Source organism: Alligator sinensis, unplaced genomic scaffold (assembly GCF_000455745.1).
Source record: "Alligator sinensis unplaced genomic scaffold, ASM45574v1 scaffold954_1, whole genome shotgun sequence".
NCBI lineage: Eukaryota > Metazoa > Chordata > Crocodylia > Alligatoridae > Alligator > Alligator sinensis.
Window position 1 is genome coordinate 367,765 of NW_005842228.1, and position 24,085 is coordinate 391,849.

At 40.9% G+C, this 24,085-nt stretch overlaps 1 protein-coding gene and 1 long non-coding RNA gene across 9 annotated transcripts in view; one reads left to right on the forward strand and one right to left on the reverse strand.

The window, feature by feature from the left end:
* Positions 1-468: 468 nt before the first annotated feature.
* Positions 469-20,407, forward strand: LOC112550862. 3 transcript variants are annotated; one of them, XR_003094920.1, is made up of 4 exons: positions 469-943; positions 1,056-1,161; positions 6,093-6,256; positions 20,059-20,407. It is a non-coding gene; the product is annotated as an uncharacterized LOC112550862 (long non-coding RNA). The 3 variants fall into 3 exon arrangements; XR_003094918.1 differs by having other exon boundaries at positions 469-1,161; XR_003094919.1 differs by lacking the exon at positions 20,059-20,407 and adding an exon at positions 13,924-14,050 and having other exon boundaries at positions 469-1,161.
* TBC1D2B (TBC1 domain family member 2B) overlaps positions 11,198-24,085 on the reverse strand; it is a 113,893-nt gene continuing 101,005 nt past the window's right edge. For all 6 annotated transcript variants that reach the window (XM_025208375.1, XM_006027213.3, XM_006027211.3 and 3 more), the window contains 4 exons: positions 19,534-19,651; positions 19,085-19,270; positions 17,200-17,321; positions 11,198-15,034 (listed from right to left, as the gene is read on the reverse strand). In XM_025208375.1, coding sequence (XP_025064160.1) covers positions 14,839-15,034; positions 17,200-17,321; positions 19,085-19,270; positions 19,534-19,651 — 622 coding nt within the window. In that variant the 3' untranslated portion in view covers positions 11,198-14,838. The remainder of the gene's footprint in view (positions 15,035-17,199; positions 17,322-19,084; positions 19,271-19,533; positions 19,652-24,085) is intronic.

Sequence of the window (24,085 nt, forward strand, 5' to 3'; positions counted from 1 at the left end):
TTTCCTGCCCGGGCGGACGAGCGCCCCCGGCGAGCCGCCGCTTCAGGGTGATGAACAAGCGCTTTGATCACAGGACAGGCGACGGGCTCCAGAGCCGTGAGATTTTACAGGCGATCAAGGTGGTTTCCCTTCCCCCCCCGGTTTGCTCCGTGTGGTGGAGGCCGCAGGGTTCAGGGTGCCAAGCTGTCCCCTGCACCCGTCAGAAACTTGAAAAGGAAGGAGCCGAAGGTGGCTCGGCTGCGAGAGGAAAAGCGGCAGGAGCCGAGGCTGGGATGGAAGCACGGGAGCCCCTGGCACTTGAGGCGGGGCCGGCCGCCAGCTGCACCCTCCTGCTCTCCCCAGATGAACTTCTCTGACAACAGAAAAGTTTTGTGCCTCAGGTGGACCAAACGAGTGTTCAGAGATGTCCAAGAATTAAGGTCTACGGTTAAATCTTCACCTAGTCTTACTTAGCTCACACGTACTTACCCGCGTGTCCGTCCCTTCACTGCCTCTCTGCTCCCGCGAGCCAGGGCAGGGCGCTGACGGGGCGCGGTCTGTGGAAGAAGCGCCCTCCGGCGGCGGTGCAGTCACCTGCCCTGGAGGTTTTCAATAGGAGACTGGACAGTCAGCTCGCTGGGGTCACCTGACTCCGGTTGTCTTCCTGCCTTGTGGGGGGGGCTGGACCTGATGATCTGCGAGCTCCCTTCCAGCCCCTGACAGTCTATGACTCTATGAACTGAGGCACAGAGTGGGTAGGTGGCCTAAAATTACAGAGAAAGTCAACTGAAAATCAGGGAATCTTTTTAAGAGGCCTAGTCTCTTGACCAAGCACTTTTAAAAACTCCTGTCCTTGTAACCCAGAGGTGGATTCTTGGCACTTACGACAAGGTCCAGGCGAGTGAATGCAAATCCAGAGGTCCACTCAAGCAGCTCAGATTGCTGGACTGAGACCCTAATCCAGGTGCAGGCAATTATTTTGGGCAGAGAGCCACTTACTGAGTTTTGTCATGCAGCCCTCGATGGCTTGCCAGGCAGCCAGGGGCAGATTAATATTAATTTTCTAATTTTTTTAGGTGACCCGTGGGCCAGACAGAATTTTGCCCATCCCTGCCCTAATCCATGCAGCATCAGAACTATGGCCACTTCTAGGTTGGAGGGCAGCAGCTATGTAGTCCACAGGTAACTTCTTGGACACCTTAACAGCTGTTCCTTATTTGAAACTTACTGTTCCTTTTCAGATAGAGAGAGGACACATTTTCTGCTCCATATTTCAAACATAATCAGGCTGGCAATCAATGTAATTCAATTTATTAATTTGTGCCAAAAATACAATAGGGCTGCCTCAAAAAATAAGCTTCACCCTCTACTATTTATTTAGGTATGCAGCTTAGATGTGAACTCCAGCTGCACTGCAAAAAGGAGTGTGGAACATCTGACTAAGGACATGGGCAAATGTTCACCCTTATGAGAGCACAACGGTTCAGTAAGAGCTGAAAAGGACCTCAGTCAATGCCACGAGATTAAAAAAGCCATTTTTTGGGTAGCTAGCCTTCAGGACAAATAATCACATCAGGATGTTCATATTGGCACCAGTACTATACTTTCACGGCTGTGATACAAAAGCACAACCTGCTTTTACAAAACATGAAAGAGATTGAGATGTTTGGGAAATATTTCACTTTGTAGAGAACAGACCTGTTTTAACGGGTTCAGGGTACATTCTTCCTGAAGAGGGAGAGAGAGACTAGGGCCCTGACAACACATTGTTCATGAGGGGGCCATTTCATTTTTACTAGAATTTATTGAAACATTATTAATCCACACATTTTAAAACCTGATTTTGTACAAGCTTGGAGATTCTTAATTGTTTTAAGAAACTACATATTGATGTTGAATTCAATACAAATGCCCCTTTGGATCTTCCTGGTTTGACATGGGCTCCTAGTTCAAAATGCCATGAGAGAAACTATTGCAGGGAGATGTTTTTGCCATTGTTTTTAGAACTCTCCCTTGTGGATATATGGGGTTTAAGAATATTTTTTGCATACTTTCTATTGCATTAAATAGACCCTTTTAACCCTGGACAACCAGGTTTTTCCTTTTCTTTTTGGCAGACAATTACAGTGCTAAGTACTAATACTGTTTGTCTGCTGAAATCCTTCCCTTGTAGGTTAGCATCCAACCCTTTAAGACATTAACAGTACACATTAATAACTTCTAATTAACAAGTTATGGGGAACTGCATATAAATGCCCTTTCCAAGTGTGCAGGTACCTTTTCTCTGTTAAAGCCCGCTCCGCCTTCCCCCCGAAAAAACACCCTACTGCAGCTAAAACTTGCATAATGGCTTCTCTCTCTTTAGGTACTTAATTCCCCTCCAAGGATTTCCAGCTATAATGAATTCAGAATTATTTTGCTCTGCCACATGTTATGGATTTGTGCCAGTGCTGCTATTTGCTGCAGTGCAAAGTACTTGGAGAGAAAAAAAGAATTGGACTAGAAACTGAAGCCAAGTCAGCGGAACTCAATTTTGACCCCTTTCTAGTTGTCTAGGGAGTGGTGCACTTGGACTCTGAACAAGTTTCACCACGTTCTCCCAGTCCAACGGAAAGTATCTGTATTACATGATGCTGAACAGGGAAAAATTAAGTGGAGGAAATGGGTGGAAGCCTAAAGGCTCCAAGAGGTCAATGGAAGAACCCAGTTCTCTTTAAAAGCAAGATTCCTCACTCTCAATACAGACAACACACTCATCATGGCAAAAACCCTCAAGGAAAATTCACCCTTTTTTTGTTTGGTCCTGCCCAGGGAGAAGGCGAGAAAAAAACATTCCTTATTTCAACACTCAAACTTGCAAGTGCTTTTCAAATATGGTTGAGTGCTCTACCAACTGAATAACAAAGGCAGGATAAGGTGGCACCTTATCAACTAGTTCAGAGACATGAGCTTTCATAGACTATGGCCTAGTATTCCTGTTCTCTGCAAGTCTGTTTATAGCATCTGACAAAGTAGGCTATAAAAGGACTTGCAGAGAGCAGAGGTACTAGTCTGTAGCCTACAAAAGCGCATGCCTCTCTGAACAAGTCAGATTTCAAAGGTGCCACCTTGTCCTGACTTCTACCTAATTAACCCCTCTCAGGTTCTATTACTTCACCTTCTGACACCTCGTCTAGATAGAGCCTCTGTCCTTTATTGCAAGCTTTTCCACTGTAACATCTATAATCATATCCAAAGCAAGAGAACAAACCTCCTCCTGCTTCCCCAAAAGTTAAAGTAAAGGGTGCAAGGAGGAAAGAGTCCTTTCTAGGGCTTTGGTATGTATAGCTCCACACCTTCGCTTCTTCCTTGGCTCTTCTTTCCATATCAAAAGTCCTTTCTCCGATTTCAGTCTACTTTGACCACTGCGAAAGGGTTATGGCTGGGGAGTTCATTGCATCCATCTCCATCAAGAACACCACTATGAAACTAGAGCTTTGTATTCCCATTAATTCCAGATTTATGGTACCCTACTAAGGTGGTCCTATGAACACTCTGCTGTCCTCTGGGCTTGTAAAGTAAAACATGCATCCTACATAAACAATGAACATTGTCCAGCTATTATATGTAACAATTCATTAAAGAATCTCAAAGTAATTACACTGGAATTAGTAACTTTATGCTCATATACAAGTCTGCACAAATACAGAGTGATTACCACAAATGTCTGGTCTTTCAGGACAGTTGCAGGTCCTGTGAAAAAAGGTTTAGCTGTAGATGATTTTGCTTTGATTGCCTGAGAAGTCACATGAATCCAAGACAATTAGAACAGATAAGAGAACGGATGTTAAATGGATCTCAAAGCAAGTGGCCCATTACTGATATTGAGAACCACTGTAAGTCAGTGAACTGTAGAGACTAGCACTGTAGCCTGTCTGCTGGGCACACTCTAGTGAGACAGGTTCCGTATCACATCATCCAGGAAGTAACAGAAGCACATGAGCTACATTCCTGAAGGAGAACTCAGGCTTGATAAAAGACTTACCAAGAAAATACCACCTGAACTTATATGCAATGTCACTTGCACTGCTTAAGAACATTGCTTTGAATGTCACTTCCCCATTGTTATTTGAATTGTTATAAAAGCAGATTATACTGGAGATGTTTATATTACATGCATACAAATCTTTTTAAACAGACAATAATCAAAATCAAGCATTCAAAAAAAGTTAGGAAATGCCAGAATAAAGGTTGCCAGTTCAATTTTCTTCATTCCTATTTAACTACATTAACACATGCTGTTTTTTTCCCCACAAAACATTGGTCTCATTCATTTCAGAGCAGAAGATGCTAATTTAGAACATAGCTACTCAAAGTTTTGTTTTACCTCACTGTTCACTACACTCAATTTACCACACACCATTCAAAACCTTCTCTGAAGGCAGAGGAAACCCTTGTGGGTTTCTTCCACAGAGCTCCTTTGCTAAAGCAGTAATTCTCAATAAGGGTGATGACACACCCTGGAGTGTCTCCAGATTATTTGAAGGGTGCCATGAGTTGAGAGGAGGTAAGCAGGTAAATACAGGTGCAGGCTTGCCCCTGCCTGGCCAATCCCCCACCTCACAGCTTGGCCTTTCTGCAAGGAGTTAAGTGTTGTAATATATAAATTAGGTTTTTGAAATTGGGTGCCACTGTCTACTCAGTCCAATGAGGGGTGCCTCAAGTCCAAAAAGCATGAGAACTACTGCTCTAGAGAATGAGTGCTTCACAAATATTAACTATTTGATTTTCACAGCACTCCTGTAAAAATGAGGGGGTATCATAGCCTGCATTTTACAGAGGTACAGACATAAATCTAAAAAATATTCACTAAAGGTACAAATAAAAACTTATACACAAGTAGTAACAATCTGTCAAAGTGTGGGTTGCAGGATTTGCCCAGCAACACAAAGAACTGTGTCAGGTCTCCAGAGTTGTTTTCAAATGTCTTAACCAGGAGACCCTCCTTTCCTTCCCTGTGGTTCACTGATACACTGAAGAGGCATCTTCCAACTTCTGCAAGAAATAATGACATAATTCTATAGACAACAGCCTCTTTCACTACTTAACCCTGGTTTATTCCTAGAACAGCGACTGAAGCAGGGGACGAAGGAAAAAGCAACTTTAATTCTGGCATCCCCCATAGTTTTTGGAAAAAAAAAAAATGGAAAAAAGAAAAAAGGAAAAATTCCTTCATGTAGCATCAGATGGAGAACTACACAAATCAGCAGCCAGGTTGGAACTGTCCATCATAGAAAACTCTGCCACTTAAGATAATGGAATAACCAGCAGCAGTAATGGATTACCACCCTTATGGTATCCCACATTAGATGGGGGATAAGTCACGTTATTAGAAAGTTTGCAGATATTCTCTGATGGGGGAGAAACAATGAGACTCAGTGTTGGACTCCATTCAAAGCTGTGGATGGGAGCATCTAATAAGAGCAAATCCTTCTTATAGTTTCTTTTAAGTCAGTGATTATCAACCAGGGTGCCATGGGATCCTTTAAAGGGTGTTGCACAATATTAGTGCTGTTTGATATGCAAATACTCATACATAATTCACAAGACAAATCCAGAGATTTCACATGGGAATCCATAGTGTCAAAAGTATTCTGAGACCTGTTGGGGTCTGAGTATTGTGCAACAGAAGAATTGCTCTAGTATTTTTCTGTAGTAAAAAATGATTGAAAACTAAGAGCTGGCAAGGGATGCCTTGAGTCTAACAAGGTTGAGAGCTACTGATCTAAGCTTCTATGCTTTTCCCTAAACCTGTCCCTACCCTAGTCCTCTCTCTTCCTCATCCTAAACTTCTCAACCCAGTCCTGTTCTCCACACCAATCTACTCCTAGTCTTCATTCCTCAGATTTCTTATCCCAATACCCATCTTCTTACCCTGGGGCCTACTCACCCCTGCATCTTCTATCCAAGTCCCAGTGTGTTCCTGCCACTCCTATTCTCTATCTCCTTGCCAGTCAGTCCCAATTTATCCCTACAAGCTCCTCATACAATCAGTCTCTTTTCTTCCTCCCTAACCTCCTGTTACCCCAATGCTTCTCTTCCTTTTTTTTTTCTCCACACTGCCTGCATATCAGCATGAGACCTGAAAGCACAAGAGAGAGACTTCTTCCTTTCAGTTCTGGTGTCCACTCACATCCGGCATAGTTCACCTAGAAGGAAACTGCAGTTGGAGGGAATATCCTGCTCAGCACCCATTAGCCCTAGGTTGGAGCATGCTTGGCGAGGACAAAATCTTCAGGTAACTAAGCCGCAAAGCTCTTGGAAGTCAACATGTGAAAATAGTGAACATGTGAAAATAGCCATTTTTCCCTTAAACATGGCCAAAATTTGGACAGATTTTCACAGGAACAGCAAAAAAGGTACATCACAGCAAAAGGCATTGACAAAACAGAGGGGCAGTTGAGTTATTCCAAAAAAATAAAAATAGTGTTGGAAGTGACATAATTTTGATGGTTCTAGATACATGCGAGAGGCAAGGATTTTGCTAAATCCCATGCCAAAAGAGGCACCAGAATATTTTTACATAGACAAATCAATGTATATTTGTCCTAGCCTCATTTTCAGCAACTGAGCCATTTTAGCTGCAATTTTCCAAAAAATCTTTGAGGCAGACTTGAAGCTAAGGTAACTGATAATTTCCTCCCAAATTGTTAGCATTTGATAAACTGATGAGCAGCTGAAATTGTGGGTCTTTTAACATAAAGCAGCAAGCAACCTTACCCTTTGGTGGTACCAGACAGGCCTGTAAATGTTTGGGGATACATTTTACAGAATCATGGCTCCTTTCTATGATGAAATACTATTTTAGAAGCTTGCCTTTTAATTTTCTTGAATGTTTAGCCTTCTTGCTTCCAGGGAGAAAAATATTTAAGGTTCATTACACCCTTCCTTTGCATTATCTGAGTAAAATACAGACTTCTGGTGCCGGAGACCTTGTTACAATTAATGTTACAGATATGTTTTGGGTTTTTCTTTGTTTTCATCAAGGACTAGTTTTATAACCTCCACAACCCTATGGATGGGAAATTTTTAAAGCATATGACATTGCTGTAACTGTTCCCAGCAAGGTCAAGTGGCCAAAGTTTCAGATCTATTCAGCATTTCTCTAAGTCCCACACCAGGTGTGAACTACTGGTAAGCTGTGAAGGTGTAACAAGCACCCCAGAAGCCTTCACAAAAGCCTCTGGTTAACTCAGGCTGAGAACCACATCCTGTGTCTGCTTAGGACTGTTCTGAAGATACAAAGCAGCCTTGCTACCTTTTAACTGGGGCTTACCTAAAACGTCCATGCAAAAATATGTAAAATACTTTAAACAAGTTAGTTTGTACATAACTCATATGAAAAGATATAGGTAGCTGTCATATACATTCAAATACTGACGAAAATCATACAACCTGTGCCAAGACATGTTTATGACATGAGGATCTTGTTTGTCTAAATAAATAAGGGCTTCAAAACAGCAGAGTGTCAGTCCCCCAGAGTACCAATCCCATAAGTTTCTTCTGTAGAGATGACTTGCCCAGACAGAAATGAGGATCCCTCCAGCCGCTTTCCCAGTTGATCAAAGCCAGGGAGATGAGCCTACTTGACAGGCATCTCTCTCAAAAGTCACTCTAAACTGCTTGCTAGGCTCAATCCTAGCTGTTCTTAAATTCTTCTGTTTAAGATAATTTACTCTCCAACAGGATTAGTGATTTAAAAAAAACACATACTACATATTTGCTGTTTATTGTGTCCCTCCCCCTCCTACCTGTGCTCTGCTTCTGGCACTACTTTGCTGTGACAGGTGCCAAGCTATTCTTCTATACCCATCCTACCTGATGCAACATTAACACTTCATCATTGGCAGACTGGCCCCTTAAACCGAAAGGTTCAATCAATACCTCTTTCAGTTACACCCATGTTATTGGTGTAATTTCACTAGCAGCAGGCGTCTTGCTCTTAGTCATTCCAAAGAGGAAGTGGGAGTGTCCTTCGTTCTCTGCTAAGGCTTTCAGGGTCAAGGCAACCTATGCTGCATGAGCCAAATAACACCCAAATGTTCAAGTCAGGACATCACCTTTGCATATTTTGATGCACTTGAATGACAGATTTGGTTACTCCTGATTCTTTGGGACAACTATCTTCAGCATACAGGACAGGAGGTCCTCAGGTGTCACACAGTCATGTTCTGTCTTAGCTGCTTTTCTGTATCCTTTGGCCTGTATTGTTACACAATCGCAGAGTTTGAAATGAACTAGTTCTCATACTTCATTGCTTTGTCAGAACACGGCAGTTTAGAGGACAGTGGTGTGCACTATTAGATATCATTGTGAGAGAGAGACCATGCAAGATGAAACATCTGGCCCCAAAACACTGATGAAGGGAACAACATCAGTAATAATAACGTCTAGCACCTGGATCATTTAAGTCTCTTCCAAAAAGCAAGTTAAGCACTTAGGTCTGCCTTCTTTATGGATTGTTTTTCAAAATGGAAATTAGGGCCAGGCTTTCAAGGGCACTTGAAGATATTTTCAAAAGCCCTTAACGTGGTTAGGCAGGAAAGCACCCTGGAAAGCTATGGTTGTCAAGGGGGTTTGAAAGTCCTTAAGAGTCTAAAAATCTCTTTGGAAAAAAATTTGACCTTTACATACTTCTGTAAATTTAACTGGAGACACAAATCAATTAAGACCATTATGATCACAATTAACGTAGCTGGTATATGTAGCTTTCATGCAACATACCTGTTTGCAGTCTTGATATTCCAGGTTCAATACCAGGTTTACATCTTCATTCCTTATAGGAACTTTTCCACATGCCTCCACCCCACCCCCGAGACATCAAACACTATAGCACTTTTCAGTGCCAAAATATAACTTACCTTGCATTAAATATGAAGAACACAAAACAGCTTCATTTTTCTAGGTAAGACAGGTCACTGCAGACAGAAGAATATTTTACATCTGTTTTTCAAGGTTGGTCTTTGTCTGAAAAAAGACTATTTGGAAGCTTGGACACATAAGGGAGAGAACAGAAAAAAAATCCCTGTTACAAAGAAATTCTAAATACACTCATTAACAGATTGTTCAATCAGAAAAGATATATATATATTTTTTTTAACTAAATCTTGCGAGGGAAGTGAAATGTGAACAAACTCACTTTCACACACCACACATTTTGATATCTAATATATTTAAGCTTATAAAATTAATGTAAAACTTTAGATTGGGTTAAGATGCTTAGCAGCCTTAAGATATTAGGGAAGCATAACTAAACTTCCATTTCAAAATATAATTGAGGAAGCTAAAGTCTTAAAGTTTGAACAGAGACAGAAGATGCTTATGCTGTCTTAAAACTGAATCTACGGGAATTTTTACATGTGCAAGCGTTGCTTTGAAGAGCGCCTGGCACTGTGACGCTTGCAATTGTATAAGCGACAAAACGTGTGTCAGCATGAAGAAAATGGTTGTGGTGCATTTTGCTGCTTACACAACTGCAAGCAGTGCAGTGTGGTGTGCGTCATCTCCCACGCAGAGCAGACTTGATTGAGTCTGCTCTGAAGCAGCAGATCTCTGGCGCATCCAAGAACTAAAAGGTATGTATATAAATGCTTTATAGCAGTGCTTCTCAAAGTGGTGGTCCGCGGACTGGTGCTGGTCCACAAGCCACTGGTTGCCGGTCCGCACTTAGTTGCCAGGAAAGAAAGAAATACATTCTCTGGTCTGCAGCGAGTTGCCAGGAAAGAAAGAAATATATTTTCAGAAGCATAACATTGGTATGTAATAGTGCCACAGTTTGTATGTTCCAACATTCCAGGTGACGTCACATCATGCGAGGTGAGGAAAGAGAAAGAAACAGCCGGTCGCGCATTTGTGTAGCGCTGTTACACACAGCTGCTGCCACCGGCTGAACCGGGCACCGGTCCCTGGCCCACTGGAAAAAAAATTGCCGGTTTGCCACATCAGATAGTTTGAGAAGCACTGCCTTATAGCTCTAAATATATGGTCAGATATGAGCATGAAAATTCATGAGCATTGAATTAGTGATGCTATTAAGACTACATATGAAAATGAATTTTGCTTAAACTCATTCCACTGCATATGTGATGTCTTCAGTGCTGTGCTAGCATGTCATCATCATTGCTGACCAAAATCAAAGTTTCTAGTTGCTAAGGTGAGAAATACACAGCAAAACTGTGGTGCTGTTACTCAAAGTTAATAAATTGATCAGCAAAGACTCATATAGGAAGGTTCATCATCAACTTATGCTTACGGATGATATTTTTAAAAGGGTACATTAGGGGCATTATTGGCAGACATGGTCAGATGCATAGAATCAGAAATGAATAACAAATCAACTGATTAGTTGTGGCACAATTTATAAAAAAGTGGCCTACAGTTAACAGCGCTGGATATTGACTAAGCATAAGTTGTGAGTGAGAAGAAGAATGATGCTATCAAAGGGTGCTTCCACAAAGGGTCCTCTAACTTTTTTCTTCTTTCCACTGAAAGAAGAGATCAGGAGTAGGCTTGCTTGACATTTTTTCCTTAAATTTATCTTCTTTAGCTCAAATAACACCTTTTGCAAGTTTTAGTTTTAAGAATCCTATTTACCAGATAACTATGTTTTCATAGAAGCATATCTTTGAAACCTGGGTTGCAAGCAAGGGTTCATAACCTTCAAAAGGAGACTGGATGCACACATTGCTGGGGTTATTTGACCCCAGCAGTCTTCCCTGCAAAGAGCAGGGGGGCTGGACCCGATGATCTCACCAGGTCCCTTCCAGCCCTAAACTTCTGTGACACTGTAATTCAGAAAGGCATTTTAAAAAGTTGTTTATATATAGTATGTACTTAAGTGCTTTACTGAATAAGGGCCTAGGATAGCAAATATAAAGTTAGTTAAGTGTATGGGTACCATTCACCTACCTTCGTAGCACATGAATTGTCACTTACTTTGTTTCTTTCACACAGGAATAGTGTCACTAGCAAGAATTCCTTTAAACATGACTTTCACCACCTCTTTCCCTTTACTTCAGAGTAGACAGTACTTGGACTAGCTCCACTTAATTGTTTTCTATTAATATCTAAATTTGATCTTTAAAAGGAGCTAGCGGGTCAACATATTCCACTTCCAGACTTCTTCTGTTTGGATAGCCCCTGCAGTTATTTCAGTTAAACAAGAATCCATGCCAAGGTATAATGCAAAGTAATAAATGGTTTATTTTTTGCTTCAATCTTACAAGAATCTTTAGCAAAACAATATCAGTTAACTTTTGTGATTAAAATAGGCTTTGTGTACCATGCACCACTAATTTCATTTACAAAATGGCACTTAAGGGACAATTTATTAAAATTTTCAGTACTTGGCTCCACAGTAGAAAAGTGACTAGTTTTAATTTCTCAGTAACAGATTTATTGAACAAATAAGCATGATTGTGATAGGATTTAATATGTCAAATTCATGAACAGCTGTTGTCTTTTGCTAGCTGTTTTAAACCACAAAATCCTACTCTTGTTGCTAAAATACACTCCCATGGGTACATACAGGGATCAGGGAATAATACAATATACATCATGAACAAGAGCAGTGAAAATGCAAATGCTACTTGACTACTATAACTGTTCAAGAACTTTCCAATAACACTTGATGATAATACTACCAATATTGTATATACAGGCGCAATAGGAACACCGTGCAGTACTAACAGGTAGATGTGTAGTGCACCATATTTAAGTCTAATATACCAGAAAATAACAGGACCATGCATACAGGTATAAGGATGGAAGAACAGTTTTCAGGATCTTATCTTAGTGGTTTGGTTTACATAAGGCATATATGAGGTGCTGTGCATAAGAAAGGTCTTGCGTGTATGTAACAATCATGAAATTCTTTAACAAACAAAGTCCAGCGTGTTCATTGTAGCGAAGATGCATGAAAGTGTTAAACGGGATGTTAAACATACAAAATATAGATTTGGTGCTTACTATTTTCATTAATGGGTCAATTTCCAATAAGTGGAAGGTGTGCAGTTTTAAATCTTTGTGCACTGTTTTGACAGTTTATCCCTAAATGTTATCATTCTGTGTCTATAAAATCCAGTTTTGAAAGTCACCAAGTCATTCTGTATTTCTGTTTAGCTTTGCCTGATCAAATACTGAGTGTGTGTAACTTGCATGTTTATTTAAATAAAGTGAGTTAGTGCTCTTCAAAGATGCCAGAGTAAAAAAGCACCAGAAACCCACTATTTGCCCACAGAATAGTTACAAGCAGACACAAACAAAGCAATATTTCTCTTAAGTTGGTTCCTGCTACTCCTTACTTCCATTCTGTAGGGAGAGCCAGTCACAAAAGCCGTCACTGTTGTTCATTTAGGTTTTTGTCTGTCTTTCTGTCCAAGGCACCAGTAATGATGAGAAGTGAGATATAGACACTAGACTTCCAGGAAGTCACCAACACCTTTTAACTACTGTAACTATCTTATATTAATTTACTCCAAGTTATGATTATGTTAGGGACCTTATCTGTTGTTACTCACATGTAAAAACTGTGGAATAAACAAAGTGTTTTATGACGTGCAGGAATAAAAAATTAAGTTTAATCAGCAACATTATTTCCCAGGAAGGACCTAGGATATTGTAAGCAATACCCTCTTCAGTATATCTGTTAGCTCTGGAGAACTTCCTGAGCAGCTTTCCAAAGCATAGTTTTCTTTTCATAACCTGAGGGCTTTAATGTGATCAGTTTGAAAAAAATAAAATAAAATCACAGAACTGGTCTGTAATCAAGGCTCAAAACAGCAGTCTCCAGGAGTGGTGGACTAGTAAAAACTGGCTATCTACATACTTCTGAACTATCCAATTCAACTGCAGCAATTCTAAAGAACAGCTTAAAACAAGTTTAGGAATGGATGGGTTTAACACTTGAAAAGAAAATAATAGCCTTACATTACAGATCTGTTTAGAGACCAGCTCCCCTGAACAGCCAGCATATAATTAGAAATTAAAAAAAAAAGAAGGTATATTTATATAGTGATTCTAATTGGGAGTATAAAAGGATCATGTATATGCAATAATATGAAAAGGCTACCTACTAAATTCAAGTACAAGAGAAGGAATAACTGGGGAATTTTACTATACACGCAAGAAAGTTTTGAACACAAGTGAAATATTTCTGAAGATCATCATTCCTGATTTCTCCAGTCAGCATAAAGAACTTGCTCCTTATTTGAAATGACATATTATATAAGTTGCATCTTCTCTTTAGGTATCTGGAAGAGGTCAGCTAATTATGAAACTGATCTGTTAAACTAACTGTATTTTTAAACATTTTTTAAAGCAGCAGCAGATATCCCCCCACTATATTCTGTTTATTGCTACAAGTAGCTCTGGAATAAAAGAAACTATCCACTTCTCAGTAAAATAAAATAGTGGAGATGGAAGAATTCTGCAAGCTTACACTACTGACTACTTTTAATCATCAATCCTCCCTGTATATTGCCATAGAAATGAAAAACCTTTTTGCGAGAGAGCTTTTGCTTGAATCCTATATTCAATCTTGTTAAGAAAGCACGAAAGAAATCCATTATGTCCTGCTACTGTTCATTTAATTGTGCATCAAGAAGCGAAATAACAATAGTGGGCTCAGCAAGCTTTCCATGGTCCTAATGCCAGAGACAACATTAGGTGGATGACTGGCTGTTTCACCGAGCTGGCTCATGGGCTACACGCGCAGCTTTCACACCAGCACATATTTTGGGGGTATGTTTTAGATTTTTGCACAAATTAAGGAATCTTTAATCAATTCCTACCTGCATTTAGTCTTCAAGAGCTTTAAATTATACCATTACACAAAAAAGCTAAAGCTTCATGGAAACGAAATCACTTGACTGGGGTTTTTTTAAATTCAGATTTCATTTATTTCAGACCATGGACAGGGAGAAGAGGACTTCAAGCAAACAAAACAAAAACCCCTGATATGAACTATTATCTGCAATATATTTGTTGGATTCTGATGAACTTAATCCTTCTTAACTGCTGCTGCTTCTTGAGAGGATGTGGACGGAGGAGTAGGGAGGCCAGGGGAGAAATATTAAATAACAGAACTTGTGGACATTTCCCTTTGTATTAAGGAGAACGTGATCATATAAAAACACAGCTGTCCAAAATAAATACAAGTGTTATGGTTTGCATCGTAATCACAGTATACACCAAAACTTTAAATAAAAGGGTACTTGTTTTCTATTTTAAGTATATATACAGAAAATCTGTCTAGCTAGCCACATCAATGCTGCAGTGCAAAAGCAAAACTGCTTTTACTGTGCTTCATTCCATACCTTCTCAGCTGATATAAAGAATGGTCAATTCATTCCCAACAGGACAGACTTTTTTTTTTTTTTAAACGTATCTTCCTGAAACTGAAAAATGGTATCATTCCAAGTAATACAGAGTGCTATAAAAATGTATAACCATGTTCAGTAATTAAGGAGTAAAGACTTCTCTACTACTGCTTCACATGCAGGCACTGATGGGATTCATCAGCACAACAACTGGCAGCTCAGCTGTTTAACTGACAAACAGATATTAATTCTAAGTGCTCTACAGACACTTGCATGAACACTACTGTAAACAGAACGGTTTGGCCTCCGATACAAAAAAAATGTTTTTGAAGGAAAGTGCTGAAGTTTGGAAATCTGTCCTGCATATTTCCAAGTGCCACTATTTTACATTCCATTTTAAAGAATTAATTAAAAAAAGAACCGTATTTGAAATTAATCTCAATAAGCTTTGGTCATGATTTCCCACCCCACCCCTTCCAAGAAAGTATAAGTCATGAGTTCTTCAGTTGTCTTCTTCATCATCACTGATAAGGTCCCTTTTTTCTACATTGGTCTCTCGTTCACGAAGGAAGTCCTCACGAATGGCTTCAAGTTCGGTTAGTTCAAGACGCACTTTCTCCAAGTGGTAGGTTCTCCGGTTCCTGATCTGCCGCAGTGGGAAAGGGTTGAGATCCCCAAAAGCAATACTGATCAGTTTCCTGAAAGATCGTACAGTTACAAGACAATCATTGACATCCATGTTCTTTAAATAGCATTCAGTAAAGTACTTTGTACAGAAGGTGAAATGCAACTCTGGTGTTGCCCCCACATTCTTGGTGGGTCTTGGATGAAGTGCTGAAATTGCAACAGAGTACTAAAGAGCTGCCAGTTTCAATATGAGCAGGTGAGATGAAGAATGACCCCATAAATGCTGGCCAACCTGCAAAGCCCACTGCAAATTCTATACTGTGCTGTGGTGTTAAGCACCTCAGTCCAGTGACAGGGAGATGTAATCAAGCTTTGGATAACCAGAGTACATCATTTACTACACCTGAATATTCTTTCTAGATCAGTGGTTGCAAAAAAAATGCAATGGGAGACCCCGGGACCATAAATAACGAACTACACTGCAAGAGACCAAGAAGGTATCGAAACAGCTCCTTTGCCTAAGTTATTTAACTTCTATTTTGCTGATCTGCAGCTGTGATGATAGATCTTTATTACATCCCATTTCCCCTCTTGTAGTGTTTTCCAGCTCTTCACTGAATGAACCCAGCCTTTACTGAAAGATACTATATTATAATTAGGTCCTGGTTTAAATCATGGCCTTAGCTTGTGGTGTGGAGGCTCCTTGAATCTTGGAGTCTCCCTCCCTCCCCCCCCCATATGCCTCCCTTGCCATTAATTGGTGGACAGGCTGTCAGCCCTGTCACTCACTGCTTAGTCCTGTTGCCAGGAAGTTTTTGCCTCTTGCTGCCACCCAGGACAGAGAGACAGACAGAGAGAAAGAAAGAAATCACAGCATATTTAAAACCATGGTATATGCATCCTGGCTATCAGGAGCAAGCAGTGGGGCACCCCTACCAGACAGCAGAGGGAGGAGGGGAGCATTGGGAGGGGGTGGCGGAGAGAAACGGGACTCCAAGATTAAAGGAGCTGCTGTGCTGCAAGCTGGGCCTGCGATTTAAATTAGGCCCCAGTTATAAATATATACTATTATAATTATAATCATCATTATATTATAATTAATTATATTATATTATATTTTAGATGGTTCTCTCTTAAGAGGGCATGCATTTTGCCTATTGAAAAGCTGAGCTTTTCCTACACTGGTATTCTTACACGACTTGGGGGTACACAAAAAATATTTCCTAGTTTCTGTCTAAAAACACTCTGCAGTAGCTTTGTGTGTCACCTGGGGCACACTTTTAGCAGTTTGAGACAACAATTAGGTACACAACTTGTTATCCTGTCTGTTATTCCAAAGGCACACACAGGCACATGTTAATAAAAATTCATCTAGTTAATAGCTTAAAACTCAGAAATATATTCTAGTGGAAAGAAATAAATATCAATTCTTCCAGCCTGCTCAAAGTGTTCAGGAATCCTATAAGGTTCTTGTTCTTTGTACTACGATTAGGAAGACATGCCTTCTTTTGTGCAAGACTAAATACATATATGCCCCCCCGTAACAGTGATTACTCTGCATGTGCTTTCATTGTTAATTTTATAAAATCATGAAATATGGTTAAAAGTAATTTTATGAATAAAAAGGTGGAATAAAGAATCTAAAATAATTAAATCATGTCTGTTTTTAGTCAAGTGTCTTGTAAACTGCCACACACTGCCACTGTACTCTGACCAAAGTTCTGTACACTAAATTACACAAGGTGGCACTCTCCTACAAGTTTTAAAGGTTAGTTGCAGAGTGGGCTTTAAAAAAGAAACAGAATTCAGTGCATAGTAATCAGCTTTTGTACACTGAGATTTGTCCTCGCTGGAACTTTTCGGGAATGTCAGAATACCAGACCCAAATTTAAAAGCATGAAAAAAGAATTAGAATGCGACAGTCTTAGATTAATCTGTTTCAGCAAACATGCCCTAGCAATATATTTTAAAAGTTCATAGGAGCTTAAGTAATCCTACTTTAAAATTTTTTTTTAAAAATCACCAAATAATTCAGTGTGTAGTCAACATCTTTTTATGAAGCCCTCTCTACAACTCTGTGTAAACCTCAGAAGATGACCTCCCCCCCACCCCCACAAACCAAGCATCAAAATCTTCCACTAAAAACTCCATTCATATTAGGCACGGAGAAAAAATTAACTGCTATATCAGTTTCTGGAACCTGCATTGACTTGTAATACATTTTGGAAATACTTACCTAGCATCAAGAATAGTCCTAGTGAAGTACCGAAGATACTTGAATATCGACATTGAATCTTGCAGTTTTAAAATGTCTTCCTCTTTATACTTAAAAAGTGCCAGGGCAAAACGGAAAATTACCTGATAGTAAAAAAATATATATATAATGTTACATTGAATGCAACATTCACGGTCACATGCACATATAAAACTAATTAGCATTCTTTTTCACATTCATGTGCGTTGTTTGACCCACACAGCTGCAACACTGCTTTTCATTGCCTGGCACAGTAGTATCTTGCTTCATGGATTATCTGAACTCTTGCAAGATGTGGCAGAAAGAAGAGACATGTAAATTCTTCAACTTTTGCTAATATTTGCTCAAATCAGTTTTTGGCAGGAAACAGAAAAGGCATAAAGATCCTTCCTTCATGCTGGAATGGATCCAGAAAGCTTATCCATTTCTACTCCACATATATGCATTGCGACATCATGAGATTCAGCTAATTGTTTTAAAAAGAGATATAAACTGTAAAAGGAACACTGACTTGAGAGAAGGCCAAGGGAGAAGCTGATTAGGTAATCTTGATGAGTATCTATAGATGCAGTTTTAACGTCTGTGCAAAAACAAATATTTGCTGTAGAGAGAGAGGCAGTTCAATATCACTTGCAGCAAAGATTTGCACTTTCTAGTATCTCTGCTTCCTGCCATCTTTATTTCAGAGTTCCAACACTAAAATAAAAGCCACTACACAACAACAAGGAAAATATGAGCCCTGATACTGACAAGTGCAAGGGTCTGCACCTGGGGAGGAAGAACCCGCAGCATACCTACAGGCTGGGGGACTCCCTTCTTGTCAGTGCAGAGGCAGAAAAGGATGTTGGAGTCATTATTGATGCCAAAATGAACATGGGCCAACAGTGTGGGAATGCGGTCAGGAAGGGCAACCGCACCTTGTCATGCATCCAGATAAATCTCAAGCAGGTCCAAGGAGGTGATCCTCCCTGTCTATGCGACACTAGTCAGGCTGCAGTTGGAGTACTGTGTCCAGTTCTGGGCGCCACACTTCAGGAGGGCTGTGGACAGCATGGAGAGGGTTCAGAGGAGGGCCACCCGCATGATAAGGGGGCAGCAGGGCAGGCCCTACGAGGAGAGGCTAAGGGACCTGAACCTGTTCAGCCTCCACAAGAGAAGGCTGAGGGGGGGGAATCTAGTGCCCTGTTACAAACTAGTCAGAGGGGACCAGCTGACATTGGGGGAGTCCCTGTTTCCCTGAGCACTACCAGGAGTGACTACTAATAACGGTCACGAACTGGCTGAGGGTAGATTCAGACTAGACATCAGGAGGTGCTACTTCACTGTCAGGTCAGCTAGAATCTGGAACCAACTTCCAAGAGAAGTGGTGCTGGCTCCTACCCTGGGGGTCTTTAAGAGGAGGTTTGACGAACACCTTGCTGGGGTTGTTTAACCCAAGTACTTTTTCCTGCCACAGCAGGGGTTGGACTTGACGATCTGTTCAGGTCCCTTCCGACCCTACCAACTATGAAACTATAATGAAACTATGATAAATGTTTTTGGCCTTTACTAAGCAGAAAACACTCATCATATTTGTTCATTTCTCCCTCTCCTGCTTTTACACAAGAGAAATAAATGCCTGAGTTTTCTTCTTCATAATTAAAATTATGTAGCAAATTTCAATGACAAAATTTAGATGCAAAATAGAAAGAGTTTGACTGAAAGCAGTTGCTGGATATTTTAATAAGTTAACCCCTGCCCATCCAGGGTTCAGATCAGCTCTTTAACAAACTTGCAAGGTGTAACACCCCCACGAGTAATATTAACACCACAGTACCCAATAACAAGATCTGACAACTGAAAAAAATATTTAGCTTGTGCAATTCACCTTTGGTCCCTCATACAGGAAGGAGTCCCATATTTTAAAGAGGATGTCGCTAACCACACTGTCTACAAATATCACCAGAAACCAGTTAAAAGTTATGAGTGTGTAGTCAACTTTGTACTGTTCAAAGTGAGCATGCAACCGTGGCAGTTTCTCACTCATTAAATCCTTGAACACTCGCTGGTCCACCTAAAGAAAGAGCACAGACATGCTGTTATTACTGCTAAAGACTTACAGAGCTCTGTACTTGATTCAAAGCAGATCACTTATTGCAGATTATGACAGCATAGAGGCCCATCAGGCCTACCATACTAGGCACTTAAGAGTTACCCATCAACCAAATACCATAATCCCCGCTTTGTGCAGGAGGAAATCATCTCCCATTTTATTTTCAAAGCCACAGTTACTGCACAATTCTATCTTAGTTCCATTTTTCAAGGTATAACACATACCTGGGATCCTAGCAGAGTTTTGGTATAATAGTCACGAGGCATGAAAACTTCCACTATTGTTACCAGACACCAAAAAGCGTCTTCCTGTTCCAAGTACAGAAGTGCGATTGCTACCAATCTAAAAGTAAATGCAAAAGTTTTGAAAAAAAGCATATTATAGTAAATGCTTTCAAGGTGCCATTCACCCAGATAAGGTTATGTCCTCTGAATTTCTATTTGGTGAACTTACATGACCTCTTATATTTAAAATAAAATGTTGCCATAGCTAGGCAAGGTCATGTAACATTCCAAGCAGCAATTTGGTGTCAGTCCCTGAAAATTGCTTTCTAGTGGCAGATATGCTCCAATTAAGTCAACAGAGCACCTGTGTGTACACAGGTCAACTGATACAAAGCAGCTTGTAGGATTCAGGTTTCAGAAGCTGAGGGAAAATCCCCTGGGCTGCTGACTACCTTTTGTTGTGTAAAGCAAGTAAAAATTCTTTATTAACTGTAATACTTACATTTCATGTATTCCTTTTCATAGTCTTGGCTAACCAATGAATCAGGAAACAGCTACACTCTTAAGAAACCAATGAATTGCAAAAGAACTGCTACAAGGTGAGACTACAAGATATATTAAATGTTCTTAAGAAGTGCCTCATAACAACTAGCATGACAGATCCATGGCTTACAGAAGAGTAATGGTTAGCTTAAAGTTGTAAGAGTTCCTTCACTAAAGATAGTAACATGGCTTGCGTCTCAGCTCTTGTAATACAGGCAGTCCTCGACTTACAACGTTTCACACTTACAACGTTTATAAACTGACACTCTGTTTTAACTTTATGACATCAGTTTCGACTTTACAATGCTTGATCCAATGCAACGCCACGCCAGCGAACAAGTCTGCTGCATCGCTCATCTCCCTGGAGAACATCTGCCCAAACTTCCTTGGACACTTTCTTTAAGAAAGCAGACAAGACTCCAGAAAAACCTGCAGCTGAGACTCCTGAGAAGACTCCAGCCAAGAGCCCTTCAAAAAGTCCAGCAAAGTCACCTCAAAGAAGTCCTTCCAAATCAATGTGATTGCTATTTACAATATAAATACATTAACGTAGCTATATTACGCATCTATAATTAATCAAGTACAAAACTCTGGGGTATTTTTAGTGAAAGTTGGTATCAGGCCTTGATTCAGGAACCAATCCCCCATTTATAACATTGTTTCTTATAAGAAAATTGGTTCTGAGTTGCAACGTTTTGACTTAAGACTCGGTTTTCAGGAACCAATTGTGTCATAAGTCTGAGGACTGCCTGTATACAAAATAGCATCAGTTAGCCACATATCTGGTTTTCCTGTTTTGCACATGCAAGGGGAGCTATAAAAAAACAAAAAAAAACAAAACAAAAAAAAAAAAATCAAAGAATTTCTTTATATGCAAATAATAGCCACTGACTTGTTTTCCCAAGTAAAATTTTCTTAATTATTTTAAACTCCCTATAATGGATTACCTTACTCCATTTAGGAGAAAAGAGCTGCTTTGATATAAACCTTTGAGAGCTTCTTGGACTTTACTGTGGTTCCTTTTATTTTGTAAAGAATAAATATTACACTTGGCTTAAGCTTTATGAATCTGTTGAATTCTGACATCCTTAGGTGTTTAAAAATCAAATTTGTTAGGTTGCATGCTCTCTTAAAATTCCAGTTCAGCCATACTGTTTCTTGCACCTATTTCTGACCACTTTCTAGCCTGGGAGTGGGTAATTATTTCATACGTGTCACCTATGACTGGGGGGTCACTGAACAAGTTTTGGTGAGCTACTGAGGGCTGCACACACAAAATCTTTTAGAAGATATAATTTTAACAAGTTATAGATAAAAAGTACCATACACTAAAAATCAAATATCTAGTATAACACATTTTAACTGTATTTCAAAAAATAAATTTTTGTCCTGATTTTTTTTTCTCAGTAGCATATAGAAGCAATTGCATAAAAACTAAAAATAAACTTTTACTCTTGTTATATTGTGTGTGGGGGATGTGCGCTTATGTGTGCGGCAAGGGGAGGCTGCCTGTGCACTAGGTCCCAGAAGCTGGCCAGGGGTGGGGAGAGGGATGGAGATGGGGCAGGGGACACATGCAGAGCTCCCCCAGGCATTGTGAGCAGGTGCAGTCTGCCATCCACACCCCCACATCTGGCCCATGGCTGCCCCTGCGGTGCTCTGCATGGGGCTGAACCCCATCCGTTCCTGCCTGGGGCAGCCCATGCCGTGGTCTAGCCTGCACCTACCCCACGTCTGTGGACGGCATGGCTCCAGCCAGCACCCACAGCTTCCCAGCAGGGCTGTTACTACTACCACAGTGGCCATCCAAGTTCTGCTTGGCTTGCCACCCCCCTGGCCCGACTTCCAGCAGCAACTCCTCCTCCTGCCCTTACTGTGCTGCTCCAGGCAGCAGGTAGCATGCGGAAGCAGCAGGAGCCACTGGGGATGCATGCCAGGCACCACGTGCCCACAGGTTACTGCTTATCATGCTAGGCAGGCAAGTGGGTGGAAGGCAACCAGGAGCTGGAGCCCCACACAATGGGGCAGGGCCTAGCTGGCTGCAGCCTCCCCCTGCGTGGTTGGGCATGTGGTGCCTGGCACATGTCCCCCCAGCCCCCACTGTTTCCCTGTGCGACCTGCTTCCCATAGCAGCACAGCAGGGGCAGGAGGAGGAAGAGCTGCTGGAGACAGGGAGCAAAGCAATACCTGGGTGGCTGCAGCAGCGGCAGCCCTACCAGGAAGCTGTGCATGCTGGCCAGGGCCATGCTGTCAGCAGGCACAGGGCAGGTGCGGGCAGGTGCACAGCGCTGGCTGCCCCAGGCAAAAGTGGGCAGGGCTTGGCCCCATGCAGAGTGCTGTGGGCCAGATGCAATCAGTTGGCAGGCCACGTTTTGCACACCCCTGTTCTAGCCCCAAACCCAGGCCTAGAGATTATTCCTATTCTGGATTAGTACCATAGCTTGTCTGCAAACAATATTTTGTTACCTGCCAGGAAGAGTTCACTGTTACGGTACTACAATTATTTTCAGGATCTAAACTTATACTAAAGTTTAAGCACTGGTGAATGAGGAGAGAAAAGGAACATGTTCTTACTATTACCTATGCCCTCTGCAAATGTGCATTACTTCATAGAGCAATCAAGACCCTAATTCTTGACCAGTTGAGTTATCCTCTGTCTAGCATAATAACCTAAATTTGGTAATACCATTTTCCCCCAACTCTGTTACCTGGATTTTTATTTGGCAATAATCACTGTACAATTTAGACTAGGGTTCAGCAACCCCTGGCACGGGTGTCGAGCACGACATGCAAAGCCATTTTGCTCAGCACACCACTGCCAGCTCAGGCTCTAAGCAGCTGCTGCCAGCCATGGAGCCCAGACTGCTCCCAGCAGGCGGCTGGAAGGCTGCAAGCCCTGCTGCAAGCAGACCGGGGTCTGTGGGGTGGCTGCAGCTGGGAGGCTGCAAACAGCTGCTCGGCACTCCAGAACCTTCCAAGGTAGACACTGTGGTTTATTCGGCACTCTGGCCAAAAAACATTGTCTAAATCAGGGGTAGGCATTTTCAACTGATATTTTTCCTGAGCTATCAAGATCCAGGAAGTGATCAGTCCATTTTGAATTGGTTCATTTTTTTCAAATCTAAAAAGCAAATTGTACATCTCTTTTCCCTTCGGTTTATGGAGATTTCATTTAAATTATGAAACAGCTAGAAAATCTGTTCCCCAAGAAGTTGTTTGATTCACCCACATGCAGCAAAATGGACCTCATTCCCCCATAACCTCTTATGTCCATTTCTCCAATTTATCACCAGGTAGCTCTGTAATATCCTAATCAAAGTGTCTTAAAATGGTCAGCATGGAGAAATGCCAACTTCAAAAGTGGACTGAGGGGACAAACCTTCCCTTGCTTCTGCATTTCTTCTTCTCTTAAATATCTATTTGTATGAAGTGGCTCCTGAATCTTTTTCACTATTCAGTTTAGACTGCTAATATCAGGGACAGGATTTCCTGACTGGATTTGTAAATACAAGATACCCTAGAGCAAGTGATAGTGTCTGTGGCCTTTATTAGCCAGAGCCTTGTTTAAAAAAAAAATGGCCAAAGTCAAAGCAGCAGTGACTTCCAGTTGCTTAAGAGCATTATTCATTGTGTGGGTTCCTACCAATTCTACCTCTTCTGCAAAGAACTTAATCTACAAATTTGTTTCATTCGATATTCTATTAGCATGGATTTTTTTCTTATTAAAATTAAACCAAAGAAATCAAGCTCCATCAACTTGTCAGCTGATATGAATACCCCAAATATTACCTAGTGCACATACTTGAAAGAGGATTAACTTCAGCATATTATGATCCTTGTCCTGTCACTACAAGGACAAGTAGTTTGTTAATATACACTCAAGACAGCCAACGAAGACCAGTAAACAGACTGAAATAGCTTCCAAATTAGCAAATTAAGATAAGGAGAAAGATCTCTAATGAAATTAGGCTAAAATTCAATTTCTTGGAGGTATAGTTCTAATCCTGCT